The 17,583-nt window shown below is 54.8% G+C and overlaps 1 protein-coding gene across 1 annotated transcript in view; it reads right to left on the reverse strand.

Moving 5' to 3' along the window:
- Nucleotides 1–17,381, reverse strand: part of LOC144953243 (uncharacterized) — a 30,224-nt gene extending 12,843 nt beyond the window's left edge. Inside the window, exon 1 of the mRNA XM_078883808.1 lies at nucleotides 15,586–17,381. Coding sequence (XP_078739934.1) covers nucleotides 15,586–16,270 — 685 coding nt within the window. The 5' untranslated portion in view covers nucleotides 16,271–17,381. The remainder of the gene's footprint in view (nucleotides 1–15,585) is intronic.
- Nucleotides 17,382–17,583: the final 202 nt, after the last annotated feature.

Raw genomic sequence — 17,583 nt, forward strand, 5'->3', positions numbered from 1 at the left:
GGGGTGAAGGTCTCTCCCGGGGTCACCTGGACCTCCAGGAGGACCCCCCCCCCTCTGGGGGGCCGGGAGGGGGGCCCCCCCCGACCCCCTTCTGCACCGCGCCCTCCGACCCCCCCAGGAGCCGCTCCAGGAAGAGTCCTCGCTCACCCGTGATCATCAACGTGGGGATACGCACTCCGTCTGGGGGCGGGGAGAGGGGGTAGGGGGGGGTAGGGGGGGTAGGGGGGTAGGGGGAGAGGGGGTAGGGGGGAGAGGAGAGGGGGGTAGGGGGTAGGGGGTAGGGGAGAGGGGGTAGGGGAGGGGGGGTAGGGGGTAGGGGAGGTAGGGGAGAGGGGGTAGGGGAGAGGGGGGTAGGGGGGAGAGGAGAGGGGGTAGGGGGTAGGGGGGGTAGGGGAGAGGGGGTAGGGGAGAGGGGGTAGGGGAGAGGGGGTAGGGGAGAGGGGGGTAGGGGGGGTAGGGGAGAGGGGGGTAGGGGAGAGGGGGTAGGGGAGAGGGGGTAGGGGGGGTAGGGGAGAGGGGGTAGGGGAGAGGGGGTAGGGAGGGGTAGGGGAGAGGGGGTAGGGGGGGTAGGGAAGAGGGGGTAGGGGAGAGGGGGTAGGGGGGGTAGGGGAGAGGGGGTAGGAGAGAGGGGGTAGGGGAGAGGGGGTAGGGGGGGTAGGGGAGAGGGGGGTAGGGGAGAGGGGGTAGGAGAGAGGGGGTAGGAGAGAGGGGGTAGAGAGAGAGGGGGTAGAGAGAGAGGGGGTAGGAAGGAGGGGGTAGGGGAGGGGGGGTAGGGGGGGTAGGAGAGAGGGGGGAGGGGAGAGGGGGTAGGAGAGAGGGGGTAGGGGAGAGGGGGTAGGGGAGGGGGGGTAGGGGGGGTAGGGGAGAGGGGGTAGGGGGGGTAGGGGAGAGGGGGTAGGGGAGAGGGGGTAGGGGGGAGAGGAGAGGGGGTAGGGGGTAGGGGGGATAGGGGAGAGGGGGTATGGGAGAGGGGGTAGGGGGGGTAGGGGAGAGGGGGTAGGAGAGAGGGGGTAGGGGAGAGGGGGTAGGGGAGGGGGGGTAGGGGAGAGGGGGTAGAGAGAGAGGGGGTAGGGGGGAGGGGGTAGGGGAGGAGGGGTAGGAGAGAGGGGGTAGGGGGAGGGGGTAGGGGAGAGGGGGTAGAGAGAGAGGGGGGTAGGGGGGAGGGGGTAGGGGAGGGGGGGTAGGAGAGAGGGGGTAGGGGAGGGGGGGTAGGGGAGAGGGGGGTAGGGGAGAGGGGGTAGGGGAGAGGGGGTAGGGGAGAGGGGGTAGGGGAGAGGGGGGAGGGGAGAGGGGGTAGGAGAGAGGGGAGAGGGGGTAGGGGAGAGGGGGGTAGGGGAGAGGGGGGAGGGGAGAGGGGGGTAGGGGAGAGGGGGTAGGGGAGAGGGGGGTAGGGGAGGGGGGGGTAGGGGGGGGTAGGGGAGAGGGGGTAGGGGGGGTAGGGGAGAGGGGGTAGGGGAGAGGGGGGAGGGGAGAGGGGGTAGGGGAGAGGGGGTAGGGGAGAGGGGGTAGGGGAGAGGGGGGTAGGGGAGAGGGGGTAGGGGAGGGGGGGTAGGGGGGGGTAGGGGAGAGGGGGTAGGGGGGGTAGGGGAGAGGGGGGTAGGGGAGAGGGGGGGGGGGAGAGGGGGTAGGGGAGAGGGGTTAGGGGAGAGGGGGGGAGGGGAGAGGGGGTAGGAGAGAGGGGAGAGGGGGTAGGGGAGAGGGGGTAGGAAGAGGGGGTAGGGGAGGGGGGGGTAGGGGGGGGTAGGGGAGAGGGGGTAGGGGGGGTAGGGGAGAGGGGGTAGGGGAGGGGGGGTAGGGGAGAGGGGGGTAGGGGAGGGGGGGTAGGGGAGGGGGGGGTAGGGGAGAGGGGGTAGGGGAGGGGGGGTAGGGGAGAGGGGGTAGAGAGAGGGGGAAGGAGGGGGTCGGGGTATTCATTATTTATCATTCTGAATGTGTCACTAACATACAAAGACAAAGATCCCCCATATAGCCTCAACAGACTGTAGGGGCAAGTGCTGTTAGCGAGCACCTATTAAGGCCGAAACGGTACACGAAGGGGTGGGTGACCAGCACCACGCCCGGCCGCCTTTGTCTCCCCAGTGGCGATGTTTACACACCGCACCAGGTACTCATTTGAGGCCGAGTAGACCTAGGGGAGGTCCCAGGACCGGTTCAGATAATCGTCACTGGTGTTGGCCGTGAGCGGGAATCGAACTCGGGTGGTCGGGTTCATAGCGCAGCGTAGCGCTAACCACTACACCCACCACTCCCCACTCACACACACTCATGCACACACACTCCTACACACACTCCGACACACACTCCGACACACACTCCGACACACACTCCGACACACACTCCGACACACACTCCTACACACACACAGTCACGAGCCTCCTCCACAGAGGCCGATCTTGACCCCGCTGGTACCAGTCATCAGCAAGTCCACTCAGTTCCACGTCCTCCTGTAACCACGTCACTCCATCTCTTCTCTAGCAAGTGGTGCACCAGTTTAACCCCCTCGATCCGGCCGAACAAAAGCTGTCGAGGCATGCGGTGGCTGGGCATGCGGGCTACATGACCCAGCCAACGCAGCCTTGCCTGTCGGAGGAGCTCACCGATGGGACTTTGTCCAGATCTTTCAAGGATTTGTGAGCTCCTCACACAATCCAGCCTGCAGGTTAAACCCAGGATGGATCGTAGGCAGGCCAGCCTAAATGTTTCTAACCGGCAAAGATGTTCCATTAGGGGGGGGGGGGGTCCACGTTTCGCAAGCGTAGAGAAGGCAGGGAATGACTGTGGCCGAGAAGACCTGAAGCTTCGTGCGGAGCGACAGACCAGGTAGCTTCCACACAGCGTTACGCAACCGATGAAAAGATATTGCCGCTCGACTGATTCGGAGTGAGACCTCTGCTATCAAACCGGAGCCGGTCATGAGCACACTGCCCAGGTATGGGAAACTCTCCACTCTCTCCACAACTGCCCCATCACCAATTGGAAGTTGTGGGGGTGGAGTGTCCGATGGTACAAAATACCCAGGCAGGTGTTTAGTTTTGGTGGGGCAGATGGTAAGGCCCCACCTCTTAGTGGCAAGTTCCAGGTTCAGCAGCAGCGCCTCCAACTCCTCCTCTGATTGAGCAGCAATTACCAAATCATCGGCATACGTAACGTGGTTGAGCAATAGGGAGCCATCCCTTGACCGCACCCGGGCATCGATCAGCCTCCAATTGTATCTGTACCAGATGGAAATTCCCCCGGTACAGCTATCGAAGGCTTCACGAACTACGTGGTCAAAATCGATGTTAAATAATGTGAGAGCCAGAGGACATCCCTGTCGCACCCCAAGTTGTACAGGGAAAGGCTCCGACTCCCGGCCACGTAGTTTTACCCGGGCCCGCTCACCATCATGAAGGTCCTTAATGATCGTGAGCAGAGGGTCAGGGACTCCGTAAGCACGAAGAACAACCCAGAGCCCAGGCCTACTGATGGTATCATAGGCCTTGACCAGGTCAATAAAGCAGAGATGCAGGTCTTGTTGGAATTCCCTACACCTCTGCTGTAGCAGATGGACACACTCACACACACACCCATACACGCACACACACACCCATACACGCACACACCCACCCATACACGCACACACACACTCATACACACACTCATACACAACAACAACAACAACCGCCGATTCGCCACTAAGTGGCGGTGACGTCAGCACGACGCTTGTGCCAGGCCATGTGCACCTTGAGGCCACTACTACTCTATACAATACTACACTATACACTATATACTACACACTACACTACACACTATTACACTACACTATACACTACTACACTCTACACTACTATACACTACTACACTACACACTACTACACTACACACTATTACACTACAACGCTATACACTACTACACTACACACTACAACACTACACTATACACTACTACACTATACACTACGCTATACACTACTACACTACACACTACACTACACACGACTACACTACAACGCTATACACTACTACACTACACACTACTACACTACAACGCTATACACTACTACACTACACACTACAACACTACACTATACACTACTACACTATACACTACGCTATACACTACTACACTACACACTACACTACACACGACTACACTACACACTACTATACACTACACTATACACTACACTATACACTACTACACTATACACTACTACACTACACACTGCTATACTACACACTACTACACTATACACTACTACACTACACTATCCACTCCACTACACTATCCACTACACTACACTATCCACTACACTATACTATACACTACACTATCCACTCCACTACACTATCCACTCCACTACACTATCCACTACACTACACTATCCACTACACTATACTATACACTACACTATCCACTCCACTACACTATCCACTACACTATCCACTACACTACACTATCCACTACACTACACTATACACTACACTATCCACTACACTACACTATACACTACACTATCCACTACACTACACTATCCACTACACTACACTATCCACTACACTACACTATACACTACACTATCCACTACACTACACTATCCACTACACTACACTATCCACTACACTACACTATCCACTACACTACACTATCCACTACACTACACTATCCACTACACTACACTATACACTACACTATCCACTACACTACACTATCCACTACACTACACTATCCACTACACTATCCACTACACTACACTATCCACTACACTACACTATCCACTACACTACACTATACACTACCACACTTACACATTGCCCCTCCACCCCTTCCTCTGCCTTCTCTCCCTTCCATCTCGGCCGGCGTGAGGCCGATACGGCCGGAGTTTAACCTCGTCAGGGGCCAAACGGCTTATCAGTCGGAGGGCAACAGATGGATCGAGGTCCACGACTTACTGTCTGTGTGTCTGTGTGTGTGTCTGTGTGTGTGTGTGAGTCTGTGTGTGTCTGTCTGTGTGTGAGTCTGTGTGTGTGTGAGTCTGTGTGTGTGTCTGTCTGTGTGTGTGTGAGCCTGTGTGTGTGTGAGTCTGTGTGTGTGTGTGTCTGTGTGTGAGTCTGTGTGTGTGTGAGTCTGTGTGTGTGTCTGTCTGTGTGTGAGTCTGTGTGTGTGTGTGAGTCTGTGTGTGTGTCTCGGTCATCTCGGTCAGTCGACCCGTGGCACCTGCTGGGTCTGCCCCGTGACCTCCTCCTGCCAGCGGGCGTTCGACACTTCACGTGGTAGCCTCAAGGTGCACATGGCCTGGCACAAGCGTCGTGGTGACGTCACCGCCACTTAGTGGCGAATGGCGGTTGTTGTGTGTTGCAGCGGTCAGCGCCACGCTGCACTACGAACTTGGCCACCCGGGTTCGATTCCCGCTCACGGCAAACACCAGTGACGATTATCTGAACCGGTCCTGGGCCTCCCCTAGGTCGACTCAGCCTCAAATGAGTACCTGGTGCGGTGTGTAAACATCGCCGCTAGGGAGACAAAGGCGGTCGGGCGTGGTGCTGGCCACCCACCCCCTCGTGTGCCGTTCCGGCCTTCATAGGTGCTCGCTAACAGCACTTGCCCCTACAGTCTGTTAAGGCTATACGGGGGATCTTTATCTTTGTGTCTGTGCAAACATTTAGGCTGGTCTGCCTACGATCCATCCTGGGTTTAACCAGCAGGCTGGATTGTGTGAGGAGTTCACAAATCCTTGAAAGATCTGGGCAAAGTCCCATCGGTGAGCTCCTCCGGCAGGCAAGGCTGCGTTGGCTGGGTCATGTAGCCCGCATGCCCAGCCACCGCATGCCTAAACAGCTTTTGTTCGGCCGGATCGAGGGGGTTAAACTGGTGCAGCACAGGCTAGAGAAGAGATGGGGTGATGTGGTACAGGAGGACGTGGAGCTGAGTGGACTTGCCGATGACCGGTACCAGCGTAGTCAAGATCGACCTCTGTGGAGGAGGCTCGTGAAGGACGCTGCTACTGGACAGTTGGAGGCAGTCGCCCTCCAACAACAACGGAGGGCGGAGGAGCGACGCTCACAACAACGAGCGGAGCGCGGGGTGGCTAAAGCCCAGCAAGTTGGCACAGTAGGGGGCACAGGTGGTGCATCAGCCAGTCATCTCGGTCATCTCAGTCAGTCGACCCGTGGCACCTGCTGGGTCTGCCCCGTGACCTCCTGCCAGCGGGCGTTCGACACTTCACGTGGTAGCCTCAAGGTGCACTTGGCCTGGCACAAGCGTCGTGGTGACGTCACCGCCACTTAGTGGCGAATGGCGGTTGTTGTTGTTGTTGTTGTGAGTCTGCAAAAACAACCCCCTACTCCCCTTGGTGCCGGACGGGCAACGTTGTCGTGGGCAGTGCCGTGGGGCAAAGGTCGCAACCGGGTACCCGATACCCGTACCCTACCCGATACCCGGCTACCCGTACCCGGCCGGGTACGGGTAGCCGGTTTGCGACCCTGGTGCGGCCGGGTACGGGTACGGGTAGGCCGTGAGTCACTGGTGAGTCACCGTTTGTCACTCATTTCGGGTAGGGTACGGGTAGCGTACGGGTACCCGTACCCGGCCGGGTACGGGTACCCGTACCCGGCCGGGTACGGGTACCCCTTTGCGACCCTGGTGCGGCCGGGTACGGGTAAGGAATCAAAACCCGTTTGCGAACTCTGCCGTGGGGGGAGGGCCAACTACGATCGGCCTTCTCCTAAGGGCGTCTGTGACCACCACAGCGGCTAAATGGGGCCTCTGGACAGATGCGACTAGAGCACGTGAAAACATATTTCATCAATAAGCTCGTGCCGGAGGCTCCGGGGGGACAGGCGTCTATGACGTCTCCTGGCCAAACCCCAATTGGCGGAGCCAGGAGATTGAATCTTCACCCTCGGGGCTCCTCCAGAAACAACGAAAAGCCACTTCGTGTGGCCACGTGGAATGTTCGAACGCTCAATGCGGAGGAGAGGCTGCCACTCCTCTGTCGGGAGCTGGACCGGTACCGCCTGGATCTCTGTGGCATTCAGGAGGTCCGGTGGACCGGTTCTAGCTCCTGCCACCATGAGGGGTGGACAGTCCTCTACTCGGGGCAGGAGACTGCCAAACAACAGGGAGTGGCTCTTCTTCTGAACAAAATAATGAAGGGGGCGTGGGAGCGTGGCGGTGAGGTGTGGGAAGCTGTAAGCCCCAGGCTACTTTGGGTTCACCTTCCCATCAACCGGAGGCGAGGAGTGGTGGTCGTGGTTACTTATGCCCCCACTGAAGATGAACATCCGTGGAGAGATGCAGGCAAGGCCGATGAGTCAGATGCCTCCTATGACCTCCTGTCACAGGTTCTGGCTAAAGAGGCCCCTCGGGACAGAGTCATCTTGTTGGGTGACGTCAATGCCCGAGTTGGTCATGATGCTGGCACCTGGTCTGGAGCGATTATAAGGCATGGGCCAGATCAACTCAATAACAACGGTAGGAGGCTGCTAGATTTTTGTGCAGCCCATGGGCTTGTAATTACCAACACGCTCTTCCGGCATCGGCGCATCCGCACAACATCATGGATGCATGCCGGGTCCAAGCAAGAACATCTGCTGGACTACATAGTGACGGACCAGCGGATACGAGCCCATGTCCTTGACACCAGGACCTACCGTGGAGCTGATCTGCCCTCTGACCATCGACTAGTCATCTGTAAGATGCGCCTGCCATTCTTCCACTCCGGTGGTGGGTGTGCACCCAGGACCCCATTCAAACCCTTAGTGGCCTGGTCTCGGCTAGCTGATGAAAGTTGCAAGCGAGAATTTCATCATCGCTTGCGGCTGGGGTTGGCATCGTCCCCCACTCCTCCAGATGTCGAGGGTAGTAAAAGGGCGAGGTTTAGGAACTGTGACGCGTGCACATCGCCTGGCACAAGCGTCGTGGTGACGTCACCGCCACTTTAGTGGCGAATGGCGGTTCTTGTTGTCTGTGTTTGTGATGGCGATGTTGATGGTGATGTTGATGGTGATGTTGATGGTGATGTTGATGGTGATGTTGATGGTGATGTTGATGGTGATGTTGATGGTGATGTTGATGGTGATGTTGATAGTGATGTTGATGGTGATGTTGATGGTGATGTTGATGGTGATGTTGATGGTGATGTTGATAGTGATGTTGATGGTGATGTTGATGGTGATGTTGATGGTGATGTTGATAGTGATGTTGGTGACTTTATAGGCAGGTCCGACTGACCTACCGTCACCTGGGACAAGGTTCACATTGGCAGCGTCACATACCAGCACGTAAGTTTATAGTCTGTTAATAATAACATACACACACAGAGAGCCATAGACTCATCACACAGAGAGCCATAGACTCACCACAGAGACCCATAGACTCACCACACAGAGAGCCATAGACTCATCACACAGAGACCCATAGACTCACCACAGAGACCCATAGACTCACCACACAGAGAGCCATAGACTCATCACACAGAGACCCATAGACTCACCACAGAGACCCATAGACTCACCACACAGAGAGCCATAGACTCATCACACAGAGAGCCATAGACTCATCACACAGAGACCCATAGACTCACCACAGAGACCCATAGACTCACCACACAGAGACCCATAGACTCACCACACAGAGACCCATATACTCACCAGAGACCCATAGACTCACCACACAGAGAACCATAGACTCACCACGCAGAGACCCATAGACTCACCACACAGAGACCCATAGACTCACCACGCAGAGACCCATAGACTCACCACACAGAGACCCATAGACTCACCACACAGAGACCCATACTCACCACAGAGACCCATAGACTCACCACACAGAGAACCATAGACTCATCACACAGAGAACCATAGACTCATCACACAGAGACCCATAGACTCACCACACAGAGACCCATAGACTCACCACACAGAGACCCATAGACTCACCACACAGAGAACCATAGACTCACCACGCAGAGACCCATACTCACCACAGAGACCCATAGACTCACCACACAGAGAACCATAGACTCACCACGCAGAGACCCATAGACTCACCACACAGAGACCCATAGACTCACCACGCAGAGACCCATAGACTCACCACACAGAGACCCATAGACTCACCACACAGAGACCCATACTCACCACAGAGACCCATAGACTCACCACACAGAGAACCATAGACTCATCACACAGAGAGCCATAGACTCACCACACAGAGACCCATAGACTCACCACACAGAGACCCATAGACTCACCACAGAGAGAGCCATAGACTGATCACACAGAGACCCATAGACTCACCACACAGAGACCCATAGACTCACCACACAGAGACCCATAGACTCATCACACAGAGACCCATAGACTCACCACACAGAGACCCATAGACTCATCACACAGAGACCCATAGACTCATCACACAGAGACCCATAGACTCACCACACAGAGACCCATAGACTCACCACAGAGACCCATAGACTCACCACACAGAGACCCATAGACTCACCACACAGAGACCCATAGACTCACACAGAGACCCATAGACTCACACAGAGAGCCATAGACTCATCACACAGAGACCCATAGACTCACCACACAGAGACCCATAGACTCACCACACAGAGAGCCATAGACTCACACAGAGACCCATAGACTCACACAGAGACCCATAGACTCACACAGAGAGCCATAGACTCATCACACAGAGACCCATAGACTCACCACACAGAGACCCATAGACTCACCACAGAGACCCATAGACTCATCACACAGAGACCCATAGACTCACCACACAGAGACCCATAGACTCACACAGAGACCCATAGACTCACACAGAGAGCCATAGACTCATCACACAGAGACCCATAGACTCACCACACAGAGACCCATAGACTCACCACACAGAGAGCCATAGACTCATCACACAGAGACCCATAGACTCACCACACAGAGACCCATAGACTCATCACACAGAGACCCATAGACTCACCACACAGAGATCCATAGACTCACCACACAGAGACCCATAGACTCACCACGCAGAGACCCATAGACTCACCACACAGAGACCCATAGACTCACCACACAGAGACCCATACTCACCACAGAGACCCATAGACTCACCACACAGAGAACCATAGACTCACCACACAGAGACCAATAGACTCACCACGCAGAGACCCATAGACTCATCACACAGAGACCCATAGACTCACCACACAGAGACCCATAGACTCACCACAGAGACCCATAGACTCATCACACAGAGACCCATAGACTCACCACACAGAGAACCATAGACTCACCACACAGAGACCCATAGACTCACCACGCAGAGACCCATAGACTCATCACACAGAGACCCATAGACTCACCACACAGAGACCCATAGACTCACCACACAGAGAGCCATAGACTCACCACACAGAGAGCCATAGACTCACCACACAGAGAGCCATAGACTCACCACACAGAGACCCATAGACTCACCACACAGAGACCCATAGACTCACCACGCAGAGACCCATAGACTCACCACACAGAGACCCATAGACTCATCACACAGAGACCCATAGACTCACCACACAGAGACCCATAGACTCACCACACAGAGACCCATAGACTCACCACACAGAGACCCATAGACTCATCACACAGAGACCCACAGACTCACCACACAGAGACCCATAGACTCACCACACAGAGACCCATAGACTCACCACACAGAGACCCATAGACTCACCACACAGAGACCCATAGACTCATCACACAGAGACTCATAGACTCATCACACAGAGACCCACAGACTCACCACGCAGAGACCCATAGACTCACCACGCAGAGACCCATAGACTCACCACGCAGAGACCCATAGACTCATCACACAGAGACCCATAGACTCACCACACACAGAGACCCATAGACTCACCACACAGAGACCCATAGACTCATCACACAGAGTGCCATAGACTCACCACACAGAGACCCATAGACTCCCCACACACAGAGACCCATAGACTCATCACACAGAGTGCCATAGACTCACCACACAGAGACCCATAGACTCACCACACACAGAGACCCATAGACTCACCACACAGAGACCCATAGACTCACCACACAGAGACCCATAGACTCATCACACAGAGACCCATAGACTCACCACACAGAGAGCCATAGACTCACCACACAGAGACCCATAGACTCACCACACAGAGACCCATAGACTCACACAGAGACCCATAGACTCACCACACAGACATCCATAGACTCACCACACAGAGACCCACAAGACTCACCACACAGAGACCCACAAGACTCATCACACAGAGACCCATAGACTCATCACACAGAGACCCATAGACTCATCACACAGAGACCCATAGACTCATCACACAGAGACCCATAGACTCATCACACAGAGACCCATAGACTCACCACACAGAGACCCATAGACTCAACACACAGAGACCCATAGACTCACCACACAGAGACCCATAGACTCACCACACAGAGACCCATAGACTCAACACACAGAGACCCATAGACTCACCACACAGAGACCCATAGACTCACCACACAGAGACCCATAGACTCACCACACAGACATCCATAGACTCATCACACAGAGACCCATAGACTCACCACACAGAGACCCATAGACTCAACACACAGAGACCCATAGACTCACCACACAGACATCCATAGACTCATCACACTTAGAGACCCATAGACTCACCACACAGAGACCCATAGACTCACCACACAGAGACCCATAGACTCACCACACAGAGAGCCATAGACTCACCACACAGAGACCCATAGACTCACCACACAGAGACCCATAGACTCACCACACAGACATCCATAGACTCATCACACAGAGACCCATAGACTCACCACACAGAGAGCCATAGACTCACACAGAGACCCATAAACTCACCACACACAGAGACCCATAGATTCACCACACAGATACCCATAGACTCATCACACAGAGACCCATAGACTCACCACACACAGAGACCCATAGACTCACCACACAGATACCCATAGACTCACCACACAGAGACCCATAAACTCACCACACACAGAGACCCATAGACTCACCACACAGATACCCATAGACTCATCACACAGAGAGCCATAGACTCACCACACAGAGACCCATAGACTCACCACAGAGACCCATAGACTCATCACACAGAGACCCATAGACTCACCACACAGAGACCCATAGACTCACCACAGAGACCCATAGACTCACCACACAGAGACCCATAGACTCACCACACAGACATCCATAGACTCATCACACAGAGACCCATAGACTCACCACACAGAGAGCCATAGACTCACACAGAGACCCATAAACTCACCACACACAGAGACCCATAGACTCATCACACAGAGACCCATAGACTCATCACACAGAGAGCCATAAACTCACCACACAGAGACCCATAGACTCACCACACAGAGACCCATAGATTCACCACACAGAGAGCCATAGACTCACCACACAGAGACCCATAGACTCACCACACAGATACCCATAGACTCACACAGAGAGCCATAGACTCATCACACAGAGACCCATAGACTCACCACACAGAGACCCATAGACTCACAAAGAGACCCATAGACTCACCACACAGAGAGCCATAGACTCACCACACAGAGACCCATAGACTCACCACACAGAGACCCATAGATTCACCACACAGAGAGCCATAGACTCACCACACAGAGACCCATAGACTCACCACACAGATACCCATAGACTCACCACACAGAGACCCATAGAATCACCACACAGAGACCCATAGACTCACCACACAGATACCCATAGACTCATCACACAGAGACCCATAGATTCACCACACAGATACCCATAGACTCACCACACAGAGACCCATAGAATCACCACACAGAGACCCATAGACTCACCACACAGATACCCATAGACTCACCACACAGAGACCCATAGACTCACCACACAGATACCCATAGACTCACCACACAGAGACCCATAGATTCACCACACAGAGAGCCATAGACTCACCACATAGAGACCCATAGACTCACCACACAGATACCCATAGACTCATCACACAGAGACCCATAGATTCACCACACAGAGAGCCATAGACTCACCACACAGAGACCCATAGACTCACCACACAGAGAGCCATAGACTCACCACACAGAGACCCATAGACTCACCACGCAGAGACCCATAGACTCACCACGCAGAGACCCACAGACTCATCACACAGAGACCCATAGACTCACCACGCAGAGACCCACAGACTCATCACACAGAGACCCACAGACTCATCACACAGAGAGCCATAGACTCACCACACAGAGACCCACAAGACTCATCACACAGAGACCCAAAGACTCATCACACAGAGAGCCATAGACTCACCACGCAGAGACCCACAGACTCACCACACAGAGACCCAAAGACTCATCACACAGAGAGCCATAGACTCACCACACAGAGACCCACAAGACTCATCACACAGAGACCCATAGACTCACCACACAGAGACCCATAGACTCACCACACAGAGACCCACAAGACTCATCACACAGAGACCCAAAGACTCATCACACAGAGACCCATAGACTCATCACACAGAGACCCACAAGACTCATCACACAGAGACCCATAGACTCACCACACAGAGACCCATAGACTCACCACACAGAGAGCCATAGACTCACCACACAGAGACCCACAGACTCACCACACAGAGACTCATAGACTCACCACACAGAGACCCATAGACTCACCACACAGAGACCCACACAGAGACCCACAGACTCACCACACAGACTCACCACACACAGCCTCACCACACAGACACCCACACAGAGACCCACACAGAGACCCACAGACTCACCACACAGACTCACCACACAGAGACCCACAGACTCACCACACAGAGACTCACCACACAGAGACCCATAGACTCACCACACAGAGACCCACAGACTCACCACACAGAGACCCACAGACTCACCACACAGAGACCCACAGACTCACACCACATAGACCTACAGCCTCACCACACAGACACCCACACAGACACCCACAGACTCAACACACAGACTCACCACACAGAGACCCACAGACTCACCACACAGAGACCCACAGACTCACCACACAGAGACCCACAGACTCACCACACAGAGACCCACAGACTCACCACACAGAGACCCACAGACTCACCACACAGAGACCCACAGACTCACCACACAGAGACCCACAGCCTCACCACACAGAGACCTACAGCCTCACCACACAGAGACCCACAGCCTCACCACACAGAGACCCACAGACTCACCACACAGAGACCCACAGACTCATCACACAAAGACCAACAGACTCACCACACAGATACCCACAGACTCACCACACAGAGACCCACAGACTCACCACACAGAGACCAACAGACTCACCACACAGAGACCCACAGACTCATCACACAGAGACCCACAGCCTCACCACACAGAGACCCACAGACTCATCACACAGAGACCAACAGACTCAACACACAGACTCACCACACAGAGACCCACAGCCTCACCACACACAGACTCACCACACAGAGACCCAGAGACTCACCACACAGAGATCCACAGACTCACCACACACAGACTCACCACACAGAGACCTACAGCCTCACCACACAGAGACCCACAGACTCACCACACAGAGATCCACAGACTCACCACACAGAGACCCACAGCCTCACCACACAGAGACCCACAGCCTCACCACACAGAGACCTACAGCCTCACCACACAGAGACCCACAGCCTCACCACACAGAGACCCACAGACTCACCACACAGAGACCCACAGCCTCACCACACATAAACCCACAGACTCACCACACAGAGACCCATAGACTCACCACACAGAGACCCACAGCCTCACCACACAGAGACCCACAGACTCACCACACAGAGACCCACAGCCTCACCACACATAAACCCACAGACTCACCATACAGAGACCCATAAACTCACCACAGATACCTATAGACTCACCACACAGAGACCCACAGACTCACCACACAGACACCCACACAGAGACCTAAAGACTCAACACACAGACTCACCACACAGGGACCCACAGCCTCACCACACAGAGACCCACAGACTCACCACACAGACTCACCACACATAGACCTACAGCCTCACCACACAGAGACCCAGAGACTCACTACACAGAGATCCACAGACTCACCACACAGAGATCCACAGACTCACCACACAGAGACCCACAGACTCACCACACAGAGACCCACAGACTCACCACACAGAGACCCACAGACTCACTACACAGAGACCCACAGACTCACCACACACAGACTCACCACACAGAGACCCACAGCCTCACCACACAGAGACCCACAGCCTCACCACACAGAGACCCACAGACTCACCACACAGAGACCCACAGCCTCACCACACAGAGACCCACAGACTCACCACACAGAGACCCACAGCCTCACCACACAGAGACCCACAGCCTCACCACACAGAGACCCTCACCGCCGCTCACCGCCGCTCACCGCCACTCACCTCCGAGCGCCATCGCCTCCACGGTGTATTCCTGGCTGTTGACCACCAGCAGGCCACTGGCGTGCAAGCTCTGGGCGACTTGCACCTTGGCGTTGAAAGTGCAGTTCCCTCTCTGCACCAGGGCAATCCACTTAACACCACCACCACCACCGCCACCACCGGCACCACCGCCACCACCAGATGTGGCCCATCCGTGGCCAGAATTGGCGGTGGGACTGGCACCGCCACCGTGGCCAGAATTGGCGGTGGAATTGGCAACGGCGGTGAAATTGTCACCGGCTGTGGGACTGGCACCGCCCTGGCCAGAATTGACGGTGGAACTGGCACCGCCCTGGCCAGAATTGACGGTGGAATTGGCAACGGCGGTGAGACTGCCACCGGCTGTGGGACTGGCACCGCCCTGGCCAGAATTGGCGGTGGAATTGCCGGTACCACCAGGCAGCTCCGGCCAGAACTTGGTGAGTTTTGGCGAGCAGCCGAAACGATCTCCCGTGGCAGCACGCAGGATGCCGGCGGCGGAGGAGAGCGGGGAGCCGTAGCCGTAGAGGGCGGAGTTGACCCACAGCCAATCATCACCGGGGGGGGATAAAGCGGTCACGCCGAGGGTGGCGTAAAGGGTGGCGGTGGCAGGGCAGACGCAGAGGGTCAGCAGGAGGAGGAGTGGTGGTGGTCGTGGTTCCACCATGGTTGTGGTAGTGGTGGTGGTTGTGGTAAGTGTGGTGGTTGTGGTTGTGTAGTTGTGGTGGTGTGGTCGTGGTGGTAGTTGTTGTAATTGTGGTGGTGTGGTGGTTGTGGTGGTTGTGGTTGTGGTGGTGTGGTGGTTGTGGTAGTTGTGGTGGTAGCTGTGGTGTGGTAGTTGTGGTAGTTGTGGTGGTAGTTGTGGTGGTAGTTGTGGTGTGGTAGTTGTGGTTATATTTGTGGTGTGGTAGTTGTGGTGTTGTGGTGGTGGCGTAGTTGTGGTGGTTGTGGTGTAGTTGTGGTTGTGGTGGTGTAGTTGTGGTGGTTGTGGTGGTGTGGTAGTGGTGGGGTGGTAGTTGTGGTAATTGTGGAGTTGTGGTAGTTGTGGTGTAGTTGTGGTGGTGTGGTAGTGGTGGTGTGGTAGTGGTGGGGTGGTAGTTGTAGTGTGGTAGTTGTGGTAGTTGTGGTGGTAGTTGTGGTTGTTGTTGTGGTAGTTACGGTTGTTGTTGTGGTAGTTGTTGTAGTAGTTGTGGTAGTTGTTGTAGTAGTTGTGGTAGTTGTGGTAGTTGTTGTGGTTGTAGTTGTGGTAGTTGTTGTTGTGGTAGTTGTGGTAGTTGTTGTAGTAGTTGTGGTAGTTGTGGTAGTTGTTGTGGTTGTAGTTGTGGTAGTTGTTGTGGTTGTAGTTGTGGTAGTTGTGGTAGTAGTTGTTGTAGTAGTTGTTGTTGTAGTAGTTGTGGTTGTTGTGGTAGTAGTTGTGGTAGTTGTTGTAGTAGTTGTGGTAGTTGTTGTGGTAGTAGTTGTGGTAGTAGTTGTGGTAGTAGTTGTGGTTGTAGTGGTAGTAGTTGTTGTGGTAGTTGTGGTTGTAGTTGTGGTTGTAGTTGTGGTAGTTGTTGTGGTAGTAGTTGTGGTAGTTGTAGTAGTTGTGGTAGTAGTTGTGGTAGTTGTGGTGGTTGTAGTTGTTGTAGTAGTTGTGGTAGTTGTAGTAGTTGTGGTTGTAATTGTTGTGGTAGTTGTGGTAGTTGTGGTTGTAGTTGTGGTTGTAGTTGTGGTAGTTGTTGTGGTAGTTGTTGTGGTTGTAGCTCCGTTCCGAGTTGTGGTCGCGAAGTCTCTCCGCGGTCGACTCCTACTTCCGGAACATTTCGCGTGTATCAGCTGAGGTGGAGTCGATTCCGCGATTCGACGTTTCGATTCCTTCACGTCGAGGTTTGCGTGGACGGCGACGGGAGCGGGAATCGATTCGTCGCCGCGGTCGATGCCCGTCGGAATCGGATCGACGGAGGTGGGTGTTGTGGTGAGTTGCTTTCGATTCCGGAAGTGGGG

The sequence above is a fragment of the Lampetra fluviatilis genome, chromosome 73 (genome assembly GCF_964198595.1).
Source record: "Lampetra fluviatilis chromosome 73, kcLamFluv1.1, whole genome shotgun sequence".
Lineage (NCBI taxonomy): Eukaryota > Metazoa > Chordata > Hyperoartia > Petromyzontiformes > Petromyzontidae > Lampetra > Lampetra fluviatilis.